The 21,199-nt window shown below is 64.9% G+C and overlaps 2 protein-coding genes and 1 pseudogene across 2 annotated transcripts in view; all 3 read left to right on the top strand.

The window, feature by feature from the left end:
* Positions 1-1,098: 1,098 nt before the first annotated feature.
* On the top strand, positions 1,099-2,834 carry LOC116817071 (transmembrane 4 L6 family member 1-like; annotated as a pseudogene).
* A 13,689-nt stretch (positions 2,835-16,523) lies between these two features.
* Positions 16,524-19,707, top strand: LOC116817062 (transmembrane protein 272-like). The gene is made up of 5 exons (XM_032766822.2): positions 16,524-16,755; positions 18,533-18,635; positions 18,715-18,765; positions 18,855-19,052; positions 19,452-19,707. Exons 2-5 carry the CDS (start codon positions 18,557-18,559, stop codon positions 19,667-19,669), a joined length of 546 nt encoding a protein of 181 aa, XP_032622713.1. The 5' UTR covers positions 16,524-16,755; positions 18,533-18,556; the 3' UTR covers positions 19,670-19,707.
* A 1,191-nt stretch (positions 19,708-20,898) lies between these two features.
* The window catches only part of LAMTOR4 (late endosomal/lysosomal adaptor, MAPK and MTOR activator 4), a 2,574-nt gene continuing 2,273 nt past the window's right edge, over positions 20,899-21,199 (top strand). The window contains exon 1 of the mRNA XM_032766825.2: positions 20,899-20,969. Within this exon, the coding sequence (XP_032622716.1) occupies positions 20,967-20,969 (3 nt within the window). The 5' untranslated portion in view covers positions 20,899-20,966. The remainder of the gene's footprint in view (positions 20,970-21,199) is intronic.

Genomic DNA, 21,199 nt, shown 5'->3' with positions numbered 1-21,199 from the left:
TCCTCGGCGGGGGGTTGTTATTGTGAGGGTCTTCATTGCGGTAAGAGGCCGGGCCTGGGCAGACTGGGAGCAAAAGTAGGGTCCCTCCGGGGGCGCGGGGGGTGTTATTGTAGGGTACTCATTGCGGTAAGAGAGGCCCGGCTGGGAGTCAGACTGGGCAGCGTAGGTCCTCCGGGGGGGGTGTTATTGTAGGGTCCATTACGGTTACAAGAGGCCGGGCTGGGTCAGCTGGGTACCCGTAGGGTTCCCTCGGGAGTGGGTTTGTTATTGTAGGGTCTCATTGCGGTAAGAGGCCGGCTGGGCAAACTGGGCAGCGTAGGGTCCCTCGAGGGGCGTTGTTATTGTAGGGTCCATTCGCGGTATGAGAGCCGGGCTGCAGACTGGGCAGCGTGTAGGGTCCCTCGCGGAGGGGGGTGTTTTGTAGGGTCTCAGTTGCGGTAAGAGGCTGGCTAGGCAGACTGGGCTAGCGTAGGGCCCTTGGGTGGGTGTTATTGTAGGGTCTCATTGTGGTAAGGCAAGCTGGGCTGGTGCAGACTGGGCAGCGTAGGGTTCCCCTTGGGGGAGGGGGTTTGTTTATTGTACGGTCCTCATTGTGGTATAGAAGGCTGGGCTGGGCAGACGTGAAAGGGGTCCTCGGGGCCGAGTCGTTATGTATGGGTCTCAGGCGTTGGATGGGAACTGGGACTCCAGCATTACGGGGGCTCTGTACCGCCCCCGCCGCCGCCAAGCAGCTCCATGCCCCGGCTCTCGGGTTCGGGGCTGGGGGCAACGTAACCTTCGGGGACGCCCCAGGGCAGAGGAGACATCAGGGGGCTTGTGGCCACGTTCCTCTATCGCAAATCACCACCACCAGTCGCCTAAGGGCAACCAGGCGCCAAGAGGGAGAGAACCCAGGAGTCCTGGCTCCCAACCCCCCCGCCCGCGGCTTCTAACCCCCGAGCCCCCAACTCCCCTCCAGCAGCCAGGAGAAGAACCAGGAGTCCTGGCTCCCAGCCCCACCTGCTCTGACCCACCAAATCCACCATCCCCCTCCCAGAGCAGGGGAGATGAACCCAGGAAGTCCTGGCTCCCAACCCCCCCCCGCCGCTCTAACCCTCGAGCCCCCACTCCCCCTACGCTGCCCAGTCTGCCCAGCCTGGCCTCTTACCGCAATGAGACCCTACAATAACAACCCCCCATGCTAACAAACACACCCTCAGTGCAAACCCCTCCTCCCGAGCTGCGACCCTCCGCTCACCCCAGGCTGGGTGCCAGGCGTCTGTGCCCTGGGAGCAAACTCCAGCGGGCATGGCGGGTGTCGGGGCTACCCAGGGCACCCCCGGGTGTATAACTCCCAGGCCCCGCTGTCCGCCCACCAGTGGGCGCGATGTGCACAGGGAAGTGCTCCCGGGTGGTGGGCGTGGGGCTCTGGCTCCTTGGCCTGACCTGCATCATCTGCACCTGCTGCTCTGCTTCCCCGACTGGGACACCCAGTACGTGCAGGGCGGGGGCCGGCTGCTCACCCCCGAGGTGCTGTACCTGGGGGGCCTTGTCGGGGGCGGTGCCATGGTGAGCCCGGGGCTGGGCTCCCCCCCACTGACTCACTCTCTCCCCAGATCCTGATCCCCGCGATCCACATCCAGGCGACCAGCCAGCAGGGCTGCTGCGGGAAGCGCTGTGGGGTGAGTGACCCCCTGTAGCCCCCAAGCACCCCCCAGTCTCTCCCCACTGCTGGGAGCTGAGGCTCTTCCCCCATCCCCAAGAGGGTCTTTGCTCCCACGCTCCTCCGATGGCACTAGCAGGGTCCCCCCAGCCGTAGAGGAGTCCCCTCCGCATCTGACCCCAGCACTAACGGGGTCCCCCCTCCCCGAGATGTTCCTGTCCATCCTCTTCGCCCTGGTGGGGGTGGCCGGCTCTGTCTACGCCGTGAGCGTCTCCGCCCTGGGGCTGGTGAACGGGCCCCTGTGCCAGGTGCGGGAGGGCAACGGCAGCCTGGGCACATGGGCACAGCCCTTCCGCAGCACCGACAAGGAGCTCAGGTGGGACGGCAGGGAGTGGCGGGGTGGGGGGCACTGGCAGAGCCAGGGGGCAGCGGGGCAGGGGGGAACCAACAGAGCCAGGGAGCAGCGGGGTGGGGGGCTGGTGGCTCAGGGTCGAGGGGCTCCGGGGAGGGGGGGGCCGGTGGCTCAGGGTCAAAGGGCTCTGGCAGAGCCGGGGGGCCGGTGGCTCAGGGAAAAAGAAGAGAGATTGAGACCTAACACATAAATCACCTCCCGAGGGACTACGAGCTGCCAGCTCTGCCCAGCCGGCCTCTTACGAATGTTCCGGTATGGGTACCGCAAGAGCCGGCAATGAGCACCCGCTAGCTATCGCACAACGCCGCCGGTCCGTCTTCCCAGTATGTCTGGTGATTTAAGGAGGGCCAGGGCTCCCCTCCTGCGGGCCGGGAGCCCCCTCCGGGCACTCGCTGTCACCATTAGACATCCCCGGCGCAGCCCCTGCGTGTCGCTGGTTAGACCGACAGGAGGACATGAATACACTACTGTTGGAATAGATAACCAGACTCGCACCTCTCTCCCCGAGGGAACCTCCGTTCAGCGCAACTAACAGAGCAGGGGGCGGCAGAAGCTTCCTTAACCAGTTGACGCGGAAGGCACCTCTTGCCCTAGTCAGAACTGTGCCGACCCTCTTACCGTAACGACGCGAATCGACACCTTATCCCTAATGAAGGACCGTCACTCTACACCGCGGCCTCGTGGACCGCTACCGCCGCCGCCAGGCCCAGCTCTGCACCAGACCTCGACACAGCAACGCCGCTCTCTTCTCCCAAGCTGCACCCATCGGTATACGCATGAAAGACCCTACAATACCACGCCCCTCCCCCCGCAGGGCCCCCACTATGGCAGGCTCCATGTGTCTGTCCCTAACAGAGCCCGAGGTAACCTCTTACGAGTGGCTGGCAAGGAGAGCCCTAAAATAGAGCCCCCCGGAGGGACCTGCATAAAAACGTCACCTGGGCTCGTACAGTCTGCCAGCCCGGCCTTTACCGCAATCGATGACCGCTACAGATAACACCCCCCCGAGGGAACTCTACGCTGATCCAGCGCAGCATCTGCCAGCCTAGACCTCTTAACCCCTCTGCAACGACAAGTGAGAAGCTCACTACAATAACAAGCCCCATCGACTGACGAACCACCTGCGCAGTGAGCAAACGCTCCCATTCCTCTCCGGGCTGTCGCTGACCGCTAGCAGCCGAGAGATGCAACGAGTGCTGTTTTGCTGGGGGAGCCATGGCTGGTGCCAGGTCTGTGCCTGGGAGCCAAACGTCCAGGGGGCATGGCGCGGGTGTCGGGGCCTACCGGGGCACCCCCGGGTGTATAACTACAGGCCCGCTGTCCGCCCACCACCAGTGGGGCGCTGATGTCCGATCAGGGAAGTCGTTGGCCGCCTCGGGGACGGCCAGGACAGGACTGGACTCGTCGGCACCGCGCCTGAGGAATGGGCTCTGGCTCCTGGCGACCATGCAGCACGTTGCACCTTGCGTGCCTGCTCCGCGAGCGGGCAGCCTGTACTGTAGCGGACGGGACACGGCATGTGCTCACCCCCGAGGTGCTGTACCCCTGGGGGGCCTTGTTCTGGGAGGGCACTGCCGATGGTGAGCTCCGGGGCTGGGCTCCCCCCACTGACTCAACTCTTCCCAGAGCCTGATCCCCGCCGATCACAGTCCAGAGCGACCAGTCCCGCAGCAACGGGCCTGCCGGCGAAACAGAGCGCTCGTGGGAGGTGAGTGGACCGCCGTAGCGCCCAAGCGCCCCACCAAGTCTTCTCCCTACTATGAGCTCGGTAGGCTGAGAGGCTCTATTCACCCATCCACCTGAACGAGAGGTCTTTGCTCCACGCTCCCCGATGGCACTAGCAGGGTCCCCCAGCCGTAGAGGAGTCCCCTCGCATCTGACCCCAGCACTAACGGGGTCCCCCCTCCCGCGAGATGTTCTGTCCATCCTCTTCGCCCTGGTTGGGGTGGGCGGCTCTGTCTACGCCGTGAGCGTCCTCCGCCCTGGGGCTCGGTGCACGGGCCCTGTGCCAGGTGCGGGAGGGCAACGGCAGCTGGGCACATGGCACAGCCCTTCCGCAGCACCGACAAGGAGCTCAGGTGGGACGCCAGGGTGGCACGCGGGTGGGGGGCACTGGCAGAGCCAGGGGGCAGCGGGCAGGGGGGACACCAACAGAGCCAAGGGAGCAGCGGGGTGGGGGGACTGGTGGCTCTAGGGTCGAGGGCTCCGGAAGAGGGGGGCCGTGGCTCAGGGTCAAAGGGCGTCTGGCAGAGCCGGGGGCCGGTGCTCAGGGTCGAGGGGCTTGGCCAAGCGGGGGGGCTGGCTAGGCTCGGGTCGAAGCGGGCTCTGCATAGAGTGGCGGTCCCGGTGGCAGTCGAAGGGCTCTGGCAGAGCTGTGGGGGTGTAAGCTCACGGGATCGAGGGGATATGGCAGAGCTCGGGGGCTTGGCGCCTCAGGGTTGAAGGGCTCCGGGCAGAGGCCGGGGGGGCAGCAGCTCGGGGTCAAAGGGCTCTGGTAAGAGCTGGGGGGCCGGTGGTCAGCGATCGAGGGGGCTCTGGGCAGAGCCGGGGGCCGGTGGCTCAGGGTCGATCTTGTCATGGGGGCTTCTGGTATGCAGTCTGGGCTGGTGGCCTCAGGGTCGAGGCTCGTGCATAAGAGCTGTGGGGGGGTACCAAGCTCAGGGTCGAGGGATATGGCAGACGCGGGCGGGCTGGTGGCTCAAGGGTTGAAGGAGCTCCTGGCAGAGCCGGGGGGCAGCAGCTCGGGGTCAAGGGCTCTGGACAGAAGCTGGGGGGCCGGTGGTCAGGTCGAGGGGCCCTGGCAGAGCCGGGGGGCCGGTGGCTCAGGGTCGAGGAGGCTCTGAGTAGGAGCTTGGGGGGAATGGTGGCTCTAGGGTCGAGGGGCTCCTGGCAGAGCTGGGGGCTGGTTGCTCAGGGTCGAAGTGCCTCTGGCAGAGCTGTGGGGGGGAATCAGCTCAGGGTCGAGGTGGATTATGGCAGAGCGGGGGCTGGTTGGCTCAGGTTGAAGGGACTCCGCGCAGAGCCGGGCGGGGCAGCAGCTCGGGGTGAGGGGATCTGGCAGAGCTGGGCCCAGTGGCTCAGGGTCGAGGGGCGCGCAGAGCGTTCGAGAGATGTGCCTAGGTAGGCTCACGTCGAAGGGCTCTCGGCAACCGGGGGGTGGGTATCAGCTCGGTGGGTGAAGGCTCCGAGCAGACGCCCGGGGGGCCGGTGGCTCAGGGTCGAGAGGGCTCGGCAGAGCGGGGGCCGGTGTCGGGTCGAGGGGGCGGCAGATGCCGGGGGTCCGGCATGGCTCGGGGTCGAGGGGCTCTGGCAGAGCGGGAGGCGGCTGCTCGGTCGAGGGGCTCTGTTAGAGCCCGGGGGCCGGTGGCTCGGTATCGAAGGCTGCTGGCAGAGCTGGGGGGCAGCACTCGGGGCTCAGGTGGCTCTGGCAGAGCCGGGGGGCTGGTGGTCGGTCGAAGGTCTCGGCAGAGCCAGGGGGCCGGTGGCTGGGGGTCGAGGGGTCTGGCGAGCCGTGTGGGGCCGGTGGCTCGGGGTCGAATGGGATCTGGCAGAGCCGGGAGCGGCTGGCTCGGGGTCCGAAGGGCTCTGGCAGAGCGGTGGGGGCGGTGGCTCACGGTCGATGGGGATCTGGCAGAGCTGGGGGCGCGTGTGGTCAAGGGTCGAAGGCCTCTGCAGAGCTGGGAGGTAATCAGATCAGGGCGAGGGATACTGCAGAGAGCCAGGGCTGGTGGCTCAGGGTTGAAGGGCTCCGGCAGAGCTTGGGGGGCAGCAGCTCGGGTCGAGAGGGATCTGGCAGAGCCGGGGCGGCGGTGGCTCTAGGGTAAGGCTCTGGCAGAGCTGGGGGGGGGGTATCAGTAGCAGGTCGAGGGGATCTGCAGAAGCCGGGGGCTGGTGGCTCAGGTCGAGGGGCTCTCGGCAAGTCGGGGGGCCTGGTGGCTCAGGGTCGAAGGGCTCTGGCAGAGCTGGGGGGGGTTCCACTCGGGGATCGCAGGGATTGGCAGCCAGGCGGGCGGTGGCTCAGGCTCGGAAGGGCTCTGGCAGGCTGGGGGGGTATCAGGTCAGGGTCGACGGTCTGGCAGAGCCAGGGGGCTGGTTGGCTCAGTGGTCGAAGGGCTCTGCCAGAGCTGGGAGGGTATCAGGTCAGCGGTCGCGGGGCTCTGGCAGAGCCGGCGCCGTGTGCTCTAGGGTCGAGGGCCCGCAGAGCCGGGGGCCCGTGGCTCAAGGGTTCAGAGGGGCTCTGGCAGAGCCGGGGCGCCTGGCTCAGGGTGCGAGGGGCTCTGCAGAGCCGGGGGGCTGGTGCTAGGTCGAGGGGCTCTGGAGAGCCGGGGGGCATGGCTCAGGCTCGAGGGCTTGGCAGAGGCCGGGGGCGCTATCGGTGCTCAGGGTCGAGGGGCTCTGGCAGAGCCGGAGGCGTGGTCCTCAGGGTCGAGGGCTCTGGCAAGCCGGGGGGGCGGTGGTCAGGTCGAGGGGCTTGCAGAGAAGCCGGGGGGGCTTGTGCTCAGGGTCGAGGCTCTGGCGATAGGCTGGGTGTTACACTCAGTGGGTCGACAGGCTCTGGCAGTAGCTGGGGACGGCGGGTCGGGTTTGAGGCGCACCAGCCGGGTGTGGGCACCGGCAGCCCTCTTTGCGGAGTGTCCTCGTGTGTCAGCGTAGCTCGGTAAACGCTCGTCCCGACGTGGGGCGTGTAACCCGCCCGCTCGTGATGCGCGAGTTCGAACGGATCCTCTTCTCCGGTGGTGGCTAGGGTATGCGACCTGATGGAGCTGCTGCTCTGCGGGGTGCAGGTGTTGACGCCTCTGCGCCGCTCGTGTGGGACGTCAACAGAAAAGCAGCTAGTCAAGCGCGAGCGGCCCCCAGGGTCGATGGTATCGGACCTCACAACGTATCTTGAAGCGGCGAGCCCCACCCAGAGGCCAGCCGCATCTCCGCACGACGGGATCCTGTCACAGCTGCACCCACACCCAGAGCCAGCCGCACTCGCACTGATCCCTACACACAGCCTCGCCCCACTCAGCACCCGTCATCTTTCCGCACTGGGATCACCTGTACAAACGCCTGCGCCCCACCCAGAGCCAGCCAGCTCTCCGCACTCGGGGATCCCTGTTACAAACAGGCCTGCCCCCACCCCAAGCAGCCGCATCTCCGCACTGGGATCCCTGTACAAACAGCCTGCGCCCACCCAAGCAGCCAGCCGCATCTCTGCACCAGGGATCCACTGTCAACAGCTTGGCCCCGCCCCCCAGAGCCAGCGTCATCTCCGCACCGGGGATCTGGTACAAACAGCCTGGCGCCCCACCCCAGGCCGAGCCACATCTCCGACGGGGATTCCCTGTACCAACAGCCTGCCGTGCCCACCCAGAGCCACCGCCATCATCCGCACCGGGGATCCCTTGTAACAAACAAGCTCGCGCGCCCCACCCCAGAGCCAGCTGCATCTCCACTCCGGTGAGGAGGTCCCTGACAACAGCGTGCGCACCCCAGAGCACGCACATCTCCTGCACGGGGATCCCTGTACAAACAAGTGAGACCCACCCAGAGCCCAGCGGCATCTCTGCACACGGCGAGGGGTCCCTGTACAAACAGCCTGCGCCCCCCCCCCCAGAGCCGAGCTGCATCTCCGCACCGCATGGGGTCCCTGTACAACAGACCCCCACACCCAGGAGCCAGCCGCATCTCCGCCCGGCGACAGGTCCCTGTACAAAATTGCCCCACACACCCCAGAGCAGCCACATCTCCGCACCGGGGATCTCCTGTACAAAACCATGCTGCCCACCCCAGAGCCAGCCGCATCTCACGGCACTCGGGATCCCCTGTACAAAACAGCCTGCCGCCCCACCCAGAGCCAGCCGCCATTCCGCACTGGCGAGGTTCCTGTACAAAACACCTGCACCCACCCCAGAGCCAGCCGCTCATCCGACCGGGGATCCCCTGTACAAACAGCTGCGCCCACCCCAGAGCCAGCCGCATCTCCGCCACGGGGATCCTGTACAAACAGGCCTGCGCCCACCCAGAGTGCCAGCCGACATCTCCCGTACGGGGATCCTGTACAAAACAGCCTGCGCCCCACCCCAAGCACGCGCACTTCCGCACCGGGATTCCTGTACAAACAGCTGACGCCCACATCCCCAGAGCCAGCCGCATCTCCGTACCGGGGATTCCCTCTACAAACAGCCTGCCCCCATCCCAGGCCAGCGCAATCTCACGCCACGGGCAGGGAGAGGGAGGAAAGAGGCTCCATAGGGGCTCCCCTGGGGGAGTGATTTCACACCCTTTGGTTCTCCGTTTCCAGCAAACCGCAGCACTGAGATCGAGAGAGCCGCCATCAAGAGTGACCTGAGGACCTCAGCACAACACCCCACCCCCTCCGGAACCCTCCTGCTGTCTACGCCCAGGAACCCAGGCATACCGGGACAGCTCTGCCTGGATCACGAGGGACGCAGAGCTTACAACAGTGGCGCCCGCGTGCAAGCACCAAGCACCCCCCACCCGTGTACCAGCACACCCTGAATAAACCCAGGGCCGGGGATCTCTGCGGGGGGCAGAGCGGGGAACTGCGGCCTCTGCTCTGGACAAACCTACCTGTCTCATTGTCTGGGATTGTCACAGGGCATCACGGGGGGGGGGGTCCCAAACGCGTCCGAGCCACGACACGCGGCCTGTTTCTACGCCTCCGCGGCCCCCATGTCTGGGGGCCTCACTCCCGACCCACAGCCCCGCTAGCCCAGCCTGCCCCCCAGCTCTGCGGTGTCCTATCCCACCTGCAGCCCCCCCAGCTCTGCCGGTGCCCCTCACGTCCCGACCGGCGACCAGCCCCCGCTAGCCCAGCCCTGCCCCCTAGCTCTGCCGGTGCCCCTCACTCCGAGGACGGCCAGGATCGAGGGGCTTGGCAAGCGGGGGGCTGGCTGGCTCGGGTCGAACGGGCTCTGCAAGAGTGGCGGTCCCGGTGGTCAGGTCGAAGGGCTCTGGCAGAGCTGTGGGGGTTACGAGCGTCAGAGGTCGAGGGATATGGCAGAGCACGTGGGGCTGGTGGCTCAGGGTTGAAGGGCTCGCCAGCAGAGCCGGCGGGGGGCAGCAGCTCGGGGTCAAAGGGCTCTGTAAGAGCTGGGGGGCCGGTGGTCAGCGATCGAGGGGGCTCTGGGCAGAGCGCGGGGGCCGGTGGCTCAGGGTCTTCGGCATGTGGGGACTCTGGTAGCAGTCTAGGCTAGGTGGCTCAGGTCGAGGCTCCGTGCCAAAGAGCTGTGGGGGGGTACAAGCTCAGGGTCGAGGGATATGGCAGACAGCCGGGGGGCGGTGGCTCAAGGGTTGAAGGACTCCTTGGCAGAGCCGGGGGGCAGCAGCTCGGGGCTCAAGGCTCTGGACAGAGCTGGGGGGGCCGGTGGCTCAGGGTCGAGGGGCCCTGGCAGAGCGGGGGGCCGGTGGCTCAGGGTCGAGGAGGCTCTGAGTAGAGCTTGGGGGGATGGTGGCTCTAGGGTCGAGGGGCCTCTGCAGAGCTGGGGGCTGGTGCTCAGGGTGAAGGCTCTGCAGAGCTGTGGGGGGGAATCAGCTCAGTGGTCGAGGGGGATATTGGCAGAGCGGGGGCTGGTTGGCTCAGGTTGAAGGACTGCCGCGCAGAGCCGGGGTGGCGCAGCTCGGGTGAGGGGATCTTGCAGAGCTGGGGCCAGTGGCTCAGGGTCGAGGGGCCGCGAGAGCGTATCGTGGTGTGGCCGGTGGATCAGTCGGAAGGGCTCCGGCAAGACCGGGGTGGGTATTCAGCTCGGTGGGTCGAAGGGCTCCGGCAGAGCCCGGGGGGCCGGTGGCTCAGGGTCGAAGGGCTCGGCAGAGGCGGGGGCCGGTGTCGGGGTCGATGGGGGGCCGGCAGATGCCGGGGTCCGGCTGATGGCTCGGGTCGAGGGGCTCTGGCAGACGCCGGGAGGCGGCTGGCTCGGGTCGAGGGCTCTGTGTAGAGCCGGGGCCGGTGGCTACGGGATCGAAGGCTCTGGCAGAGCTGGGGGGCAGCAGCTCGGGGCTCAGGGGCTCTGCAGAGCGGGGGGTGGTGGATCAGGGTCGAAGGGCTCGGCAGAGCCACGGGGGCCGGTGGCTGGGGTCGAGGGGATCTGGCAGAGCCGTGTGGGGGCCGCGTTGGCTCGGGGTCGAATGGGGATCTGCAGAGCCGTGGAGGCCGGTGGCTCGGGGCTCCGAAGGGCTACTGGCAGAGCGGAGCGGGCGGTGGCCACGGTCGATGGGGATCTGGCAGAGCTGGGGGCCGGGTGGCTCCAGAGGTCGAAGGCCTCTGCAGAGCTGGGAGGTGATCAGATGCAGGGCGAGGGGTATCTGCAGAAGAGCCAGGGCTGCGTGCTCAGGGTTGAAGGGCTTCCGGCAGAGCTTGGGGGGCAGCAGCTCGGGGGTCGAGAGGGATCTGGGCAGAGCCGGGGCGGCCGGTGGCTCAGGGTCAAGGGCTCATGGCAGAGCTGGGGGGGGGTGTATCAGCTCAGGGTCGAGGGGATCTGCAGAGCCGGGGGGCTGGTGGTCTAGGGTCGAGGGGCTCTGGCAGAGTCGGGGGCCTGGTGGCTTCAGGGTCGAAGGCTCTGGCAGAGCTGGGGGGGTATCCACTCAGGGGATCGCAGGGATTGGCACGCCAGGGTGGCTGGGGCTCAGGCTGGAAGGGCATCTGGCAGGCTGGGGGGGTATTCAGGTCAGGGTCGCGGGGTCTGGCAGAGCCAGGGGGCTGGTTGGCTCAGTGGTCGAAGGGCTCTGCCAGAGCTGGGAGGTATCAGGCTCAGGGTCGCGGGGCTCTGGCAGAGCGCGGGCCGGGCTCTAGGGTCGAGGGCCTCGCAGAGCCGGGGGCGTGGCTCAGGGTTCAGGGGGCTCTGGCAGAGCCGGGGCCCGTGGCCAGGGTGCGGCGGGCTCTGGCAGAGCCGGGGGGCTGGTGGCTGAGGTCGGGGGTCTGGCAGAGCCGGGGGGCCATGGCTCGGCTCGGGGCTCTGGCCGAGAGCCGGGGGCGCTATGCGGTGGCTCAGGGTCGAGGGGCTCTGGCAGAGCCGGAGGGCCGTGGCCAGGGTCGGGGCTCTGGAGAGCCGGGGGGCTGTGTCAGGGTCAGAGGGGGCTTCGGACGAGCCGGGGGGCTGTGGCTCAGGTCGGAGCTGCTGGATAGAGCTGGGGGTATCATGCTCAGTGGGCTCGTATGCAGGCTCTGCAGAGCTGGGGGACGGCGGGTTCGGGTTGAGGCGCACGCAGGCCCGGGGGCACTTGTTGCCACCCTTGCTCTGCTTCTCTGGCGATGCACCTATCACGCTGTACACCTCGTACGTGGGAGACCGTTGTGAACCCGCTCCGTGCGTGTGCGCGAGTTCGAACGGATCGCTCTTCTCCGGTGCGTGGTAGGGTATGCGACGACTGATGGAGCTGCTGCTCTGCGGGGTGCAGGTGTCTGAACGGCCTCTTCGCGCCGTCTGTGGGACGTGCAAGCTGAGAAAACAGTTGCGACGAGGGCCCCCAGAGGTCAGACCCTCACAGCGCGCCGCAGCCCCGCACCCGGAGTGCATGCGTGATCGCACCCGCATCCGGGATCTGTTTTACTGAATAGCGGCGCCCCACCCCAGCCAGCCGCATCTCCGCACGGGATCCCGTACAACAGCTGCGACCCCACGCCAAGCCAGCCGTCACTCGCACTGGGATCCCTGTACACACCCCACACCGCTCTGCTGGGTACCCGACACGTGCCCCCCAGAGCCAGCCACATGCTCCGCATCGGATCCCTGTACAAACAGGCCTGCCCCACCCCAAGCAGCCGCATCTCCGCACTGGGATCCCTGTACAACACCTGCGCCACCCAAGCAGCCAGCCGCATATGCTCTGCATCCAGGGATCCACTGTACAAACACCTGCGCCCGCCCCCCAGAGCCAGCGTCATCTTCCGCACCGGGGATCTGGTACAAACAGCCTGGCGCCCCACCCCAGAGCCAGCCACATCTCCGCACCGGGGACCCTGTACCAAACAGCCTGCGTCCCACCCAGAGCCAGCCGCATCATCCGCACCGGGGATCCCTTGTAACAAACACAGCTCGCCGCCCCACCCAGAGCCAAGCTGCATCTCCACTCCGGTGAGGGGTCCCTGTACAACAAGCTGCGCCCCCCAGAGCCACGCACATCTCTGCACCGGGGATCCCTGTACAAACAGCTGAGCCCACACCAGAGCCACCGCATCTCGCACAAACGGCGAGGGGTCCCTTGTACAAACAGCCTCGCCCCCCCCCCCCAGAGCCGAGCTGCTCTCCGCACCGCAGTGGGTCCCTGTACAACAGACCCCCCACACCACAGGAGACCAGCCGCAGTCTCCGCCGGCGACATGGTCCCTGTACAAAAGACCCACACACACCCCAGAGCCAGCCACATCTCCGCACCGGGGATCTCCTGTACAAACATGCCTCGCCCCCCCAGAGCAGCCGCATCTCACGGCACTCGGGATCCCTGTACAAAACAGCCTCGGCGCCCACCGCAGAGCCAGCCGCCATCTCCGCACTGGCGAGGTTCCTGTACAAAACACCTGCCACCCACCCCAGAGCCAGCCGCTTCCGCACCGGGGATCCCCGTACAAAACAGCTGCGCCCACCCCAGAGCCAGCCAGCATCACCGCCACGGGATCCTGTACAAACGGCCTGCGCCCCACCCAGAGTCAGCCGCATCTCCGTACGGGAGATCCAACTGTACAAAACAGCTGCGCCCCACCCACAAGCAGCCGCACTTCCGCACCGGATTCCTTACAAACAGCTGACGCCCAATCCCAGAGCCAGCCGCATCTCCGTACCGGGGATCCCTTACAAACAGCCTGCGCCCATCCCAGGCCAGCACGCATCTCCACGGCCACGGGAGGGAGAGGGCAGGAAAGAGGCTTCCATAGGGGCTCCCCTGGGGAGTTTCACCCCTTTGTTCTCCGTTTCAGCAAACCCCAGCACTGGAGTCGAGAGAGCCTGCCACAAGAGTGACCTGAGAGCCTCAGCACAACACCCCACCCCCTCCGGAACCCTCCTGCTGTCTACGCCCAGGAACCAGGCATACCGGGACAGCTCGCCTGGATCACGAGGGACGCAGAGGCTTACACAGTGGCGCCCCGTGCAACGCACCAAGCACCCCCCACCCCGTGTACCAGCCACCCTGAATAAACCCGAGGGCCAGGGGGATCTCTGCGGGGGGGCAGATGCGCGGGAACTGCGGCCTCTGCTCTGGACAAACCTACCTGTCTCATTGTCTGGGATTGTCACAGGGCATCACGGGGGGGGGGGCCCAAACGCGTCCGAGCCACGACACGGCCGGTTTTCTACGCCTCCGCGGCCCCTGTCTGGGGGCCCCTCACTCCCGACCCACAGCCCCGCTAGCCCAGCCTGCCCCCCCCAGCTCTGCGGTGTCCTCACTCCAACCTGCAGCCCCCCCAGCTCTGCCGGTGCCCCTCACTCCCGACCCCACAGCCCCCCGCTACCCAGCCCTGCCCCCCCCAGCTCTGCCGGTTGCCCCTCGACTCCGACCTGCAGCCCCCGCTAGCCCAGCCCTGCCCTCCACCAGCTCAGCCAGTGCCCCTCACTCCGACCACAGCCCCCGCTAGCCAGCCTGCCCCCACCAGCTCAGCCAGTGCCTCACTCCAACCCACAGCCCTGCCAGCCCAGCCTGGCTCTGCCCCCCCAGTCCGCTTGGCGCTGGTGCCCGCAGCACCCCCTGTGACATGGGGCAGGAAGTCAGACTCTGATCAGCTGTTCACTGCTGTGGTTTGGCCACTGGCTCACACTGCAGGACCAGTGGAAACGTTCTCAGCCCGTTTCTCTCCCTGGAGCCCCGGGGAGTCACAGCTGCCAGAGGCCCCCCAGAGGGTAGGTGACCAGTCCCCAGGCCAGGCACCCCAGCAGAGGAGGGCTCAGTCTTGGGGACTCCTGGGCCCTCACACCCTGCTGGGGCTGATGGTGGGTGTGGGTGATTTAGTGCTGGGGGTGGGGAGTGATGAGCTGGGCTGAGATCAGACAGACTCCATTCCACACGTGCGACTTCCGCCATGGGCCCAGAACAGAGACGGGGCCTCCTAGAGCAGACAGGCCCTGCCCATTCCTGCCCCTGAGCCAGCCAGTCCCTGCCCTGGGCCAGTGGGAGCTGGCGCCCCAGAGGGACAGGCCTCGTCCCTCCAAACCCATGACTTTAGCTGCTGTTATTACAGAAGTTGTTTTATCTGCCCAGCTCACAAAAAAAATAGCAGCAGGAAGTTCCCAAGATACAGCTGAGATTGTGACCATCTACCATCCAGCTCGCTGCTCTAACCACCAGCCCCCACTCCCTCGCTAGAGCTGGGGAGAGAACCCAGGAGTCCTGCTCCCAGCCGCCCACTTCCCTCCAGACCCGGGAGAGAACCCAGGAGACCTGGCTCCCAATCCAGCTTCTCACTCATAAACCAATTTGAAATCAGGCTCCTCCTTGAGTGGTTTCAGCTGGGCTAAGGTGGGCACCCCTGGACATCACCCATTTTCTCCTAGTCTCTCTCTGGGGCATTTTGTATCTGGGTTCAGAGAGACACAGACAGGTGATAACCACGGATGGAGCATTCAGGGTTCTTGGATGGGCAGAGGCTGGGATACTTCTCCAGAGATTAAACATCCAGAAACGAGGTCTTTCTCCATGTAAGAAGACGAAAGGCAGTCAGCTGTCACAGTCCTGACGATAACTGCCCCTGTGACTGAACAGAGCAGTAACGATTTTTTTATTTGGATTGAACCAAAAAATCCACGGGGCGGGAGTTGTTTGCTTGACCTTTTTCATTGTGGGTAGTTTTTCACACTTTAAAAATTTCTTTTTAAAAAAATCTGGAATTTTTCAAAACAAAACACTGTTTTGAATTTAAATGGCAACATTTAGTTTTAGCGATACCACTTTAGATGTTTTTTTAGCCATTTTACGCAAAATTTGCTAATTCAACTTTTTTTTTGGGGAATTTTAATGAGTTTTCAGTATCGGAGGATTACGCGTGTTTGATCTGTTGATAAGCTCAGCAGAGAATCCTTGGCCACCTTATAGTAACTAACAAGTTTTGAGCCTAAGGGCGTTGAGCTTGTGTCGAGTGGGGAATACCACTCGTCAGTGTGCAGTAGTGGAATTCCAGGGGCTAGGTATATATTGTGCAGCCAAGCTAGAGATATCTGGTTAGACTTCATCAGGGAGCGGTGTGCCCATGTTCTAGCGTAGGGTGTGAACCAAGGGAGAACACTTTCTGTAATGCAAGCCATTCTACCATCTTTGTTTAGTCCACGAGCTTGATGGTGTCTACATTTGAAATGAACTGAGCTCAGCGATGTTCTCTTGCCGTCTGGTCCTGAAGTTTTTCCTGGCAGTGGCCACCTTAATATGCTATTGGGTGCCAGGGTTGAAGTCCTCTGAAGGTTTTGAATTTGATTCCTGATATCGTGATTTGTGTCCATATCCTTATCGGCGTATGCTGTCAGTGTTGGCATGTGAATGAGAGAGGCTATTGTGGCATTGATGGGTTAGTTACATTGTGTGTGTGCGTGCATTGAATGGAACAGTGATGTTATGGCTGATTCTGGTTGGTCCTATATGTGTCGCTGGCTGTATATGTGGTGCGATTGTTTGGCATCGAGTTTGTTGCTTGGATTGTGTTCCTGAAGCTGGGTTTCATCTATGGTGCAGTGTGCTGGAGTTGCTGGTGAGAATACGTTAGGTTCTTGGCATTTTGTCTGTGGCGAGGCGGCCTCGCCACTCCAAGGAAACTGTGATAATGTTGGTCATGTCCCAGAATGGGTTGTAGATCCCTGATTATCGTTGGATGTTTTAGCTGGGGCCTGTTATTAGATGGCCTGGTTCTGTTGTTTCTTCTGGGGTTTGTCTTGCTAGAGTGCGTAACCGTCTGCTCTTGTTTATCTGTTTCCTAATTCTTCCTGGGGTATTAGTTTAGTGAGAATGCCTCTTTGGGTGGGAGTTGTAAGTGTTTCGGTCTAGTGTCTTGGGGTTAGGCCAGGATGGGTGTACGCTGCAGCTGTGTAGAAATGGAGTCGTTTTGCCGAGATGGATTCATGAGTGTCCGGGCCGGTTTTCGTATAGTGGATTAATGACCATCGCTTAGTTTGCCACTCGTAGGGTGGTAGTTGGAAAGGTTGGACCTCCCGTGTGATTGGTCGAGCTGGGTTGATGTGGGTGGAAGTTGTTGTGAAATCGTGTGGAATTCTTTTTAGTCTTCTCCTTCCCATGGTCCACGATGAATGTCATCAATGTTGTAGCGTAGTTAGGAAGGCGGGGTGACGAGCTTGAGGAAGCGGTTGTTCCAGGTCCAGCCTAAATATTATATATGGTTCTGCTCCGTCTCATCTCCTTCCTCTTTTATATGCAGCCCCCGCTAGCCCAGCCCTGCCCTCCACCAGCTCAGCCAGTGCCCCTCACTCCCGACCCACAGCCCCCGCTAGCCCAGCCCTGCCCCCCACCAGCTCAGCCAGTGCCCCTCACTCCCAACCCACAGCCCCTGCCAGCCCAGCCCTGGGCTCTGCCCCCCCAGCTCCGCTGGCGCTGGTGCCCGCAGCCCCCCTGTGACATGGGGCAGGAAGTCAGACTCTGATCAGCTGTTCACTGCTGTGGTTTGGCCACTGGCTCACACTGCAGGGACCGAGTGGAAACGTTCTCAGCCCGTTTCTCTCCCTGGAGCCCCCCGGGGAGTCACAGCTGCCAGAGGCCCCCCCAGAGGGTAGGTGACCAGTCCCCAGGCCAGGCACCCCAGCAGAGGAGGGCTCAGTCTATGGGGACTCCTGGGCCCTCACACCCTGCTGGGGCTGATGGTGGGTGTGGGGTGATTTAGTGCTGGGGGTGGGGAGTGATGAGCTGGGCTGAGATCAGACAGACTCATTCCACACGTGGCGACTTCCGCCATGGGCCCAGAACAGAGACGGGGCCTCCTAGAGCAGACAGGCCCCTGCCCCATTCCCTGCCCCCCTGAGCCAGCCAGTCCCTGCCCTGGGGCTGGGTGGGAGCCGGCGTCCCCTAGAGGGGACAGGCCCCTGCCCCATTCCCTGCCCCCCTGAGCCAGCCAGTCCCTGCCCTGGGGCCAGTGGGAGCTGGCGCCCCCCAGAGGGGACAGGCCTCGTCCCTCCAAACCCCATGACTTTAGCTGCTGTTATTACAGGAAGTTGTTTTATCTGCCCAGCTCACAAAAAAATAGCAGCAGGAAGTTCCCAAGATACAGCTGAGATTGTGACATCTACCATCCAGCTCGCTGCTCTAACCACCAGCCCCCACTCCCCTCCTAGAGCTGGGGAGAGAACCCAGGAGTCCTGGCTCCCAGCCCCCACTTCCCTCCCAGAGCCCGGGAGAGAACCCAGGAGACCTGGCTCCCAATCCAGCTTCTCACTCATAAAACCAATTTGAAATCAGGCTCCTCCTTGAGTGGTTTCAGCTGGGCTAAGGTGGGGCACCCCTGGACATCACCCGGGAAATGTCCTTATAAGGAGTGGGAGAGGGGCCCTGCTTTACCTTAAGGGGTGGGGCTAGGGGGCTATAAAAGGCCAGTCCCAAGGAAGGGGGCTGAAAGACAGACTGAAGGTAGGAATTGTGTGGGAGCAAGTCCCAGCTCATTATTGGGCTGGCAGGGGGTGGGAGTGAGGGGCACTGGCAGGGCTGGGGGAGCCTAGGGCTGGGCTAGCAGGGGCTGTGGGTTGGGAGTGAGGGGCACTGGGAGGGCTGGTGGGGGGGCAGGGCTGGGCTAGTGGGGCCTATGGGTTGGGAGAAGCGCTGGCAGGGGACAGGGCTGGGCTAGCAGGGGTCCAGAGTGAGGGGCACTGGCAGGGCTGGGCTAGCGGGGGCTGTGGATTGGGAGTGAGGGGTGCTGGCAAGGGACAGGGCTGGGCTAGTGGGGGGGCTGTGGGTCAGGAGTGAGGGGCACTGGGAAAGCTGGCAGGGGAAAGGGCTGGGCTAACAGGGGCTGTGGGTCAGGAGTGAGCAGCACTGACAGGGCTGGGGGGACCACAGCTGGGCTAGCGGGGGCTCTGGGTCGGGAGTGAGGGGCACTGGCAGGGCTGGGCTAGCAGGGGCTCTGGGTCAGGAGTGAGGGGCACTGGCAGGGCTGGGCTAGCAGGGGCTATGGGTCGGGAGTGAGGGGAACTGGCAGGGCTGGGCTAGCGGGGGCTATGGGTCGGGAGTGAGGGGCGCTGGCAGGGGACAGGGCTGGGCTAGCGGGGGCTGTGGGTCAGGAGTGAGGGGCACTGGCAGGGCTGGGCTAGCGGGGGCTATGGGTCGGGAGTGAGGGGAACTGGCAGGGCTGGGCTAGCGGGGGCTGCGGGTCGGGAGTGAGGGGCACTGGCAGGGGACATGACAGGGCTAGCGGGGGCTGTGGGTCGGGAGTGAGGGGCACTGGCAGGGCTGGGCTAGCGGGGGCTGTGGGTCGGGAGTGAGGGGCACTGACTGGGCTAGCAGGGGCTGTGGGTCGGGAGTGAGGGGCACCCCAGCTCTAACCCGCTCTGTGCCCCCAGCTCCCGCTGCCCGGACCCCGGGACATGGCTGAGGACCCAGATGGCAGCAGGGCCCCTCTCCTGCCAGGCACTGCGGAGTCCCCTGTGCACCCTGCCCTGAGCTGTAAGTGTGGGGCCCCTGGGGGCTCGCTGACCTCCACCCTTCCCCTCGCCTGCCCCTAACCTGGGTCTCTCTCTTCCAGTCCTGGGGAAGGTGGTGGCCTCGGTGCTGCCCATTGCCAGCATCGTCATCGGTGAGTGTCCGGCGCTGACCCGACCCTGTGGGGGGCCCCCATGGGCAGGGCCTGGCCTGGGCACTGACCCCCCTCTCTCCCCATGCCAGGAGCCCTGTACCTGGGCCAGTGCCCCTGCCAGCACCTCCTGCCCTATTACCTGCTGGTGGGGGGCAGCATGGTCCTGCTGTTCCTGCTGCTCAGCTGCCTGCCCTGTGGTGATGGGACGGACCCCCCGCAGCTGAGCCCTGGTGCCCGCGGCTGGAGAGCGCTTTTCCTGCTCTTCCTCTTCGCGTGGTTCATCACTGGTGAGCGCCCCCTGGTACCCCTCCTTTATCCCGGGGGGTGAGCCCCACTTGGCTCTCACTGCCCCCTTCCCCAAGGGCTGTGCTACTTGGCTTTAAGGCTAGGGCACTGGCTCCCCACGCCCTGCCTTGGGGCAGGGCCGGGAGGGTTAGCTGGGGAGGGTTTCTGTGCCCCCTTTGGGTTGGTCCTCTCCCCCTGGCTGGGTTTGCCCCTTCCTGACCTGGCAGCAGCTCCCTTTGGCTGGGTTTGGGGTAGGATGACAGGACTGGGGGTAATAGGAGCCTATATGAGACCCCCAAATGGGGGCTGTCCCTATAAAATTGGGACATCTGGTTACCTGAGTTTGGGGCCCCCTCCCCAGCCAGCCTTGACCTCTGACCTCAGTCTCTTCCCCCCACCAGGTAATGTCTGGGTCTACTCCATCTACCCCCCAGAGTACAAGGACCCCCACAATCCGAACTTCTGCCACCAAATCCTCTACCTCTTCGCTTTCTGGGTCACCACGCTGGTGTACGTGGCGCTGGGGGTCACGTTGCTGGCGGCTCTCAGCATCCTGGGCTGCCTGCTGCTGCTGCGGGCGCGGCTGCCCTGGCTGCAGCGGGGAGATGGATACCCCTAGCCAGGGTGTGGGGGGGAGACAGAGGGGGGTTAATAAAGGCCTGAACCATGGCTGGTGAGCAGTCATTCTTGTCTGGGGGGCACCTCCCATCAGCCCCCTGGAGCAGCCATACCTCAGTCAGACTCCCAGGATCCCCTAAGGCAGAGCCCTCAGAGCCAGACCCCTGCTTGGGTAGCAGCTATGGGGGTTCTCCTGCCCCCCCTCAGGGCAGTGGGGTCCAGGTAGGGGTGCCCTGCTGTGGCCTGAAGGGGGGTAAGCTAGACCCCTCCTGTAGGCATCCTCCTCCAGGCTGCGGGAGCTGCTGGGAGGGAGGATGGGGGGCCACCCCTCAGCCCAAGGGAGTGAGCAGCCCTAGGGGCTCCCTTCAGCTCGGGGGGGGGCTGCCCTGTGGCACTGCCCTTCAGCCCGGGGGAGGCTAGAAAGGGGAAGATTGTTAGTTTTGGGGGGGGCTATAGTACTGGGGGGAAGGGGGCTGGGAAGAGGGTGATGGGGTCCTAAAGCTACTGTCCCATAGGGATACAAGCTTCCCCTTCCCATGGCACAGCAAAGGTGACCTTTACCCTCTGCCTCCCCCAAGTAGATGGGGGGACCTGGGCGGGGGGTGAAAGGAGCTGGGCTTGTCCCTGTCATGCGCGGAGCAGGCTCCCATCAGCTGCTGAGGCAACGGCCTGGACCCCCAGGGCTGGGTGTTGAATGCCCCCTTTAGCTAGACTCCCATGAGCCCCTGGGGCAGAGCTGCACCTGCCCTCCCCCTTTAGCAAGACTCCCATGAGCCCCTGCGGCAGGCGGTTCCACCCCCCCCTTAGCAAGACTCCCATGAGCCCCTGGGGCAGGCGGTTCTTCCCACCCCTCCCTTAGCGAAACTCCCATGAGCCCTTAGGGGAAGTGTCCTCCGTTAGCAAGACTCCCATGAACCCCCGAGGCAGGTGCCGCCCCGCCACTTAGCTAGACTCCCATGAGCCCCTGCGGCAGGCGGCCGTTGGCCCGGGCTCCCATCAGCCCCTGCGGTGGGCGGTCACGCGCGCGGGGGCGTCGCCCGCGGCGCCTCCGGCAGCACGTGCCTCATGAATATTCATCAGCTCATCCCTATGAGCGGGCGGGGCGAGGAAGCGGTGGTGGCCCAGCCCTCAGACCCCGGCCCCACGCGGAGCGGCCTGGGCCAATGGCAGCGCGGGGCGCTGAGCGGGCGGGGACGGACAGCTCCGCGGGCCAATGGGCGGTCCGAAGGGCGGGGATAAGAGGGGCGCCCGGCCCGTCAGCTGACGGCGGGGAGTAGAGAGGCTGGTCCTGCGCGGAGATGGTGAGTGGGGACCCGCATTGCCCGGGGGGAGGAGAGCAGACCCCCCCCTTGCACGGCGCCTGGGAGAGTCCCCTCCCCCCGGAGGCCGGGACCCCTCTCCCCCTTGCACGGCGCCGGGGAGGGGTGGGAGAGCGCCCCCCCCCGGGGACCTGGACCCCCCCATTGCACCGGGCTGCAGAGAGCCCCCTTCCCCTGGGGGCTTGGACCCCTTGCACGGCGCCGGGGAGGGG

This window comes from Chelonoidis abingdonii, chromosome 11 (assembly GCF_003597395.2).
Source record: "Chelonoidis abingdonii isolate Lonesome George chromosome 11, CheloAbing_2.0, whole genome shotgun sequence".
Taxonomy (NCBI): domain Eukaryota; kingdom Metazoa; phylum Chordata; order Testudines; family Testudinidae; genus Chelonoidis; species Chelonoidis abingdonii.
Note: the sequence above shows the minus strand (reverse complement) of the source record. Positions and strands in the feature narration are given on the sequence as shown.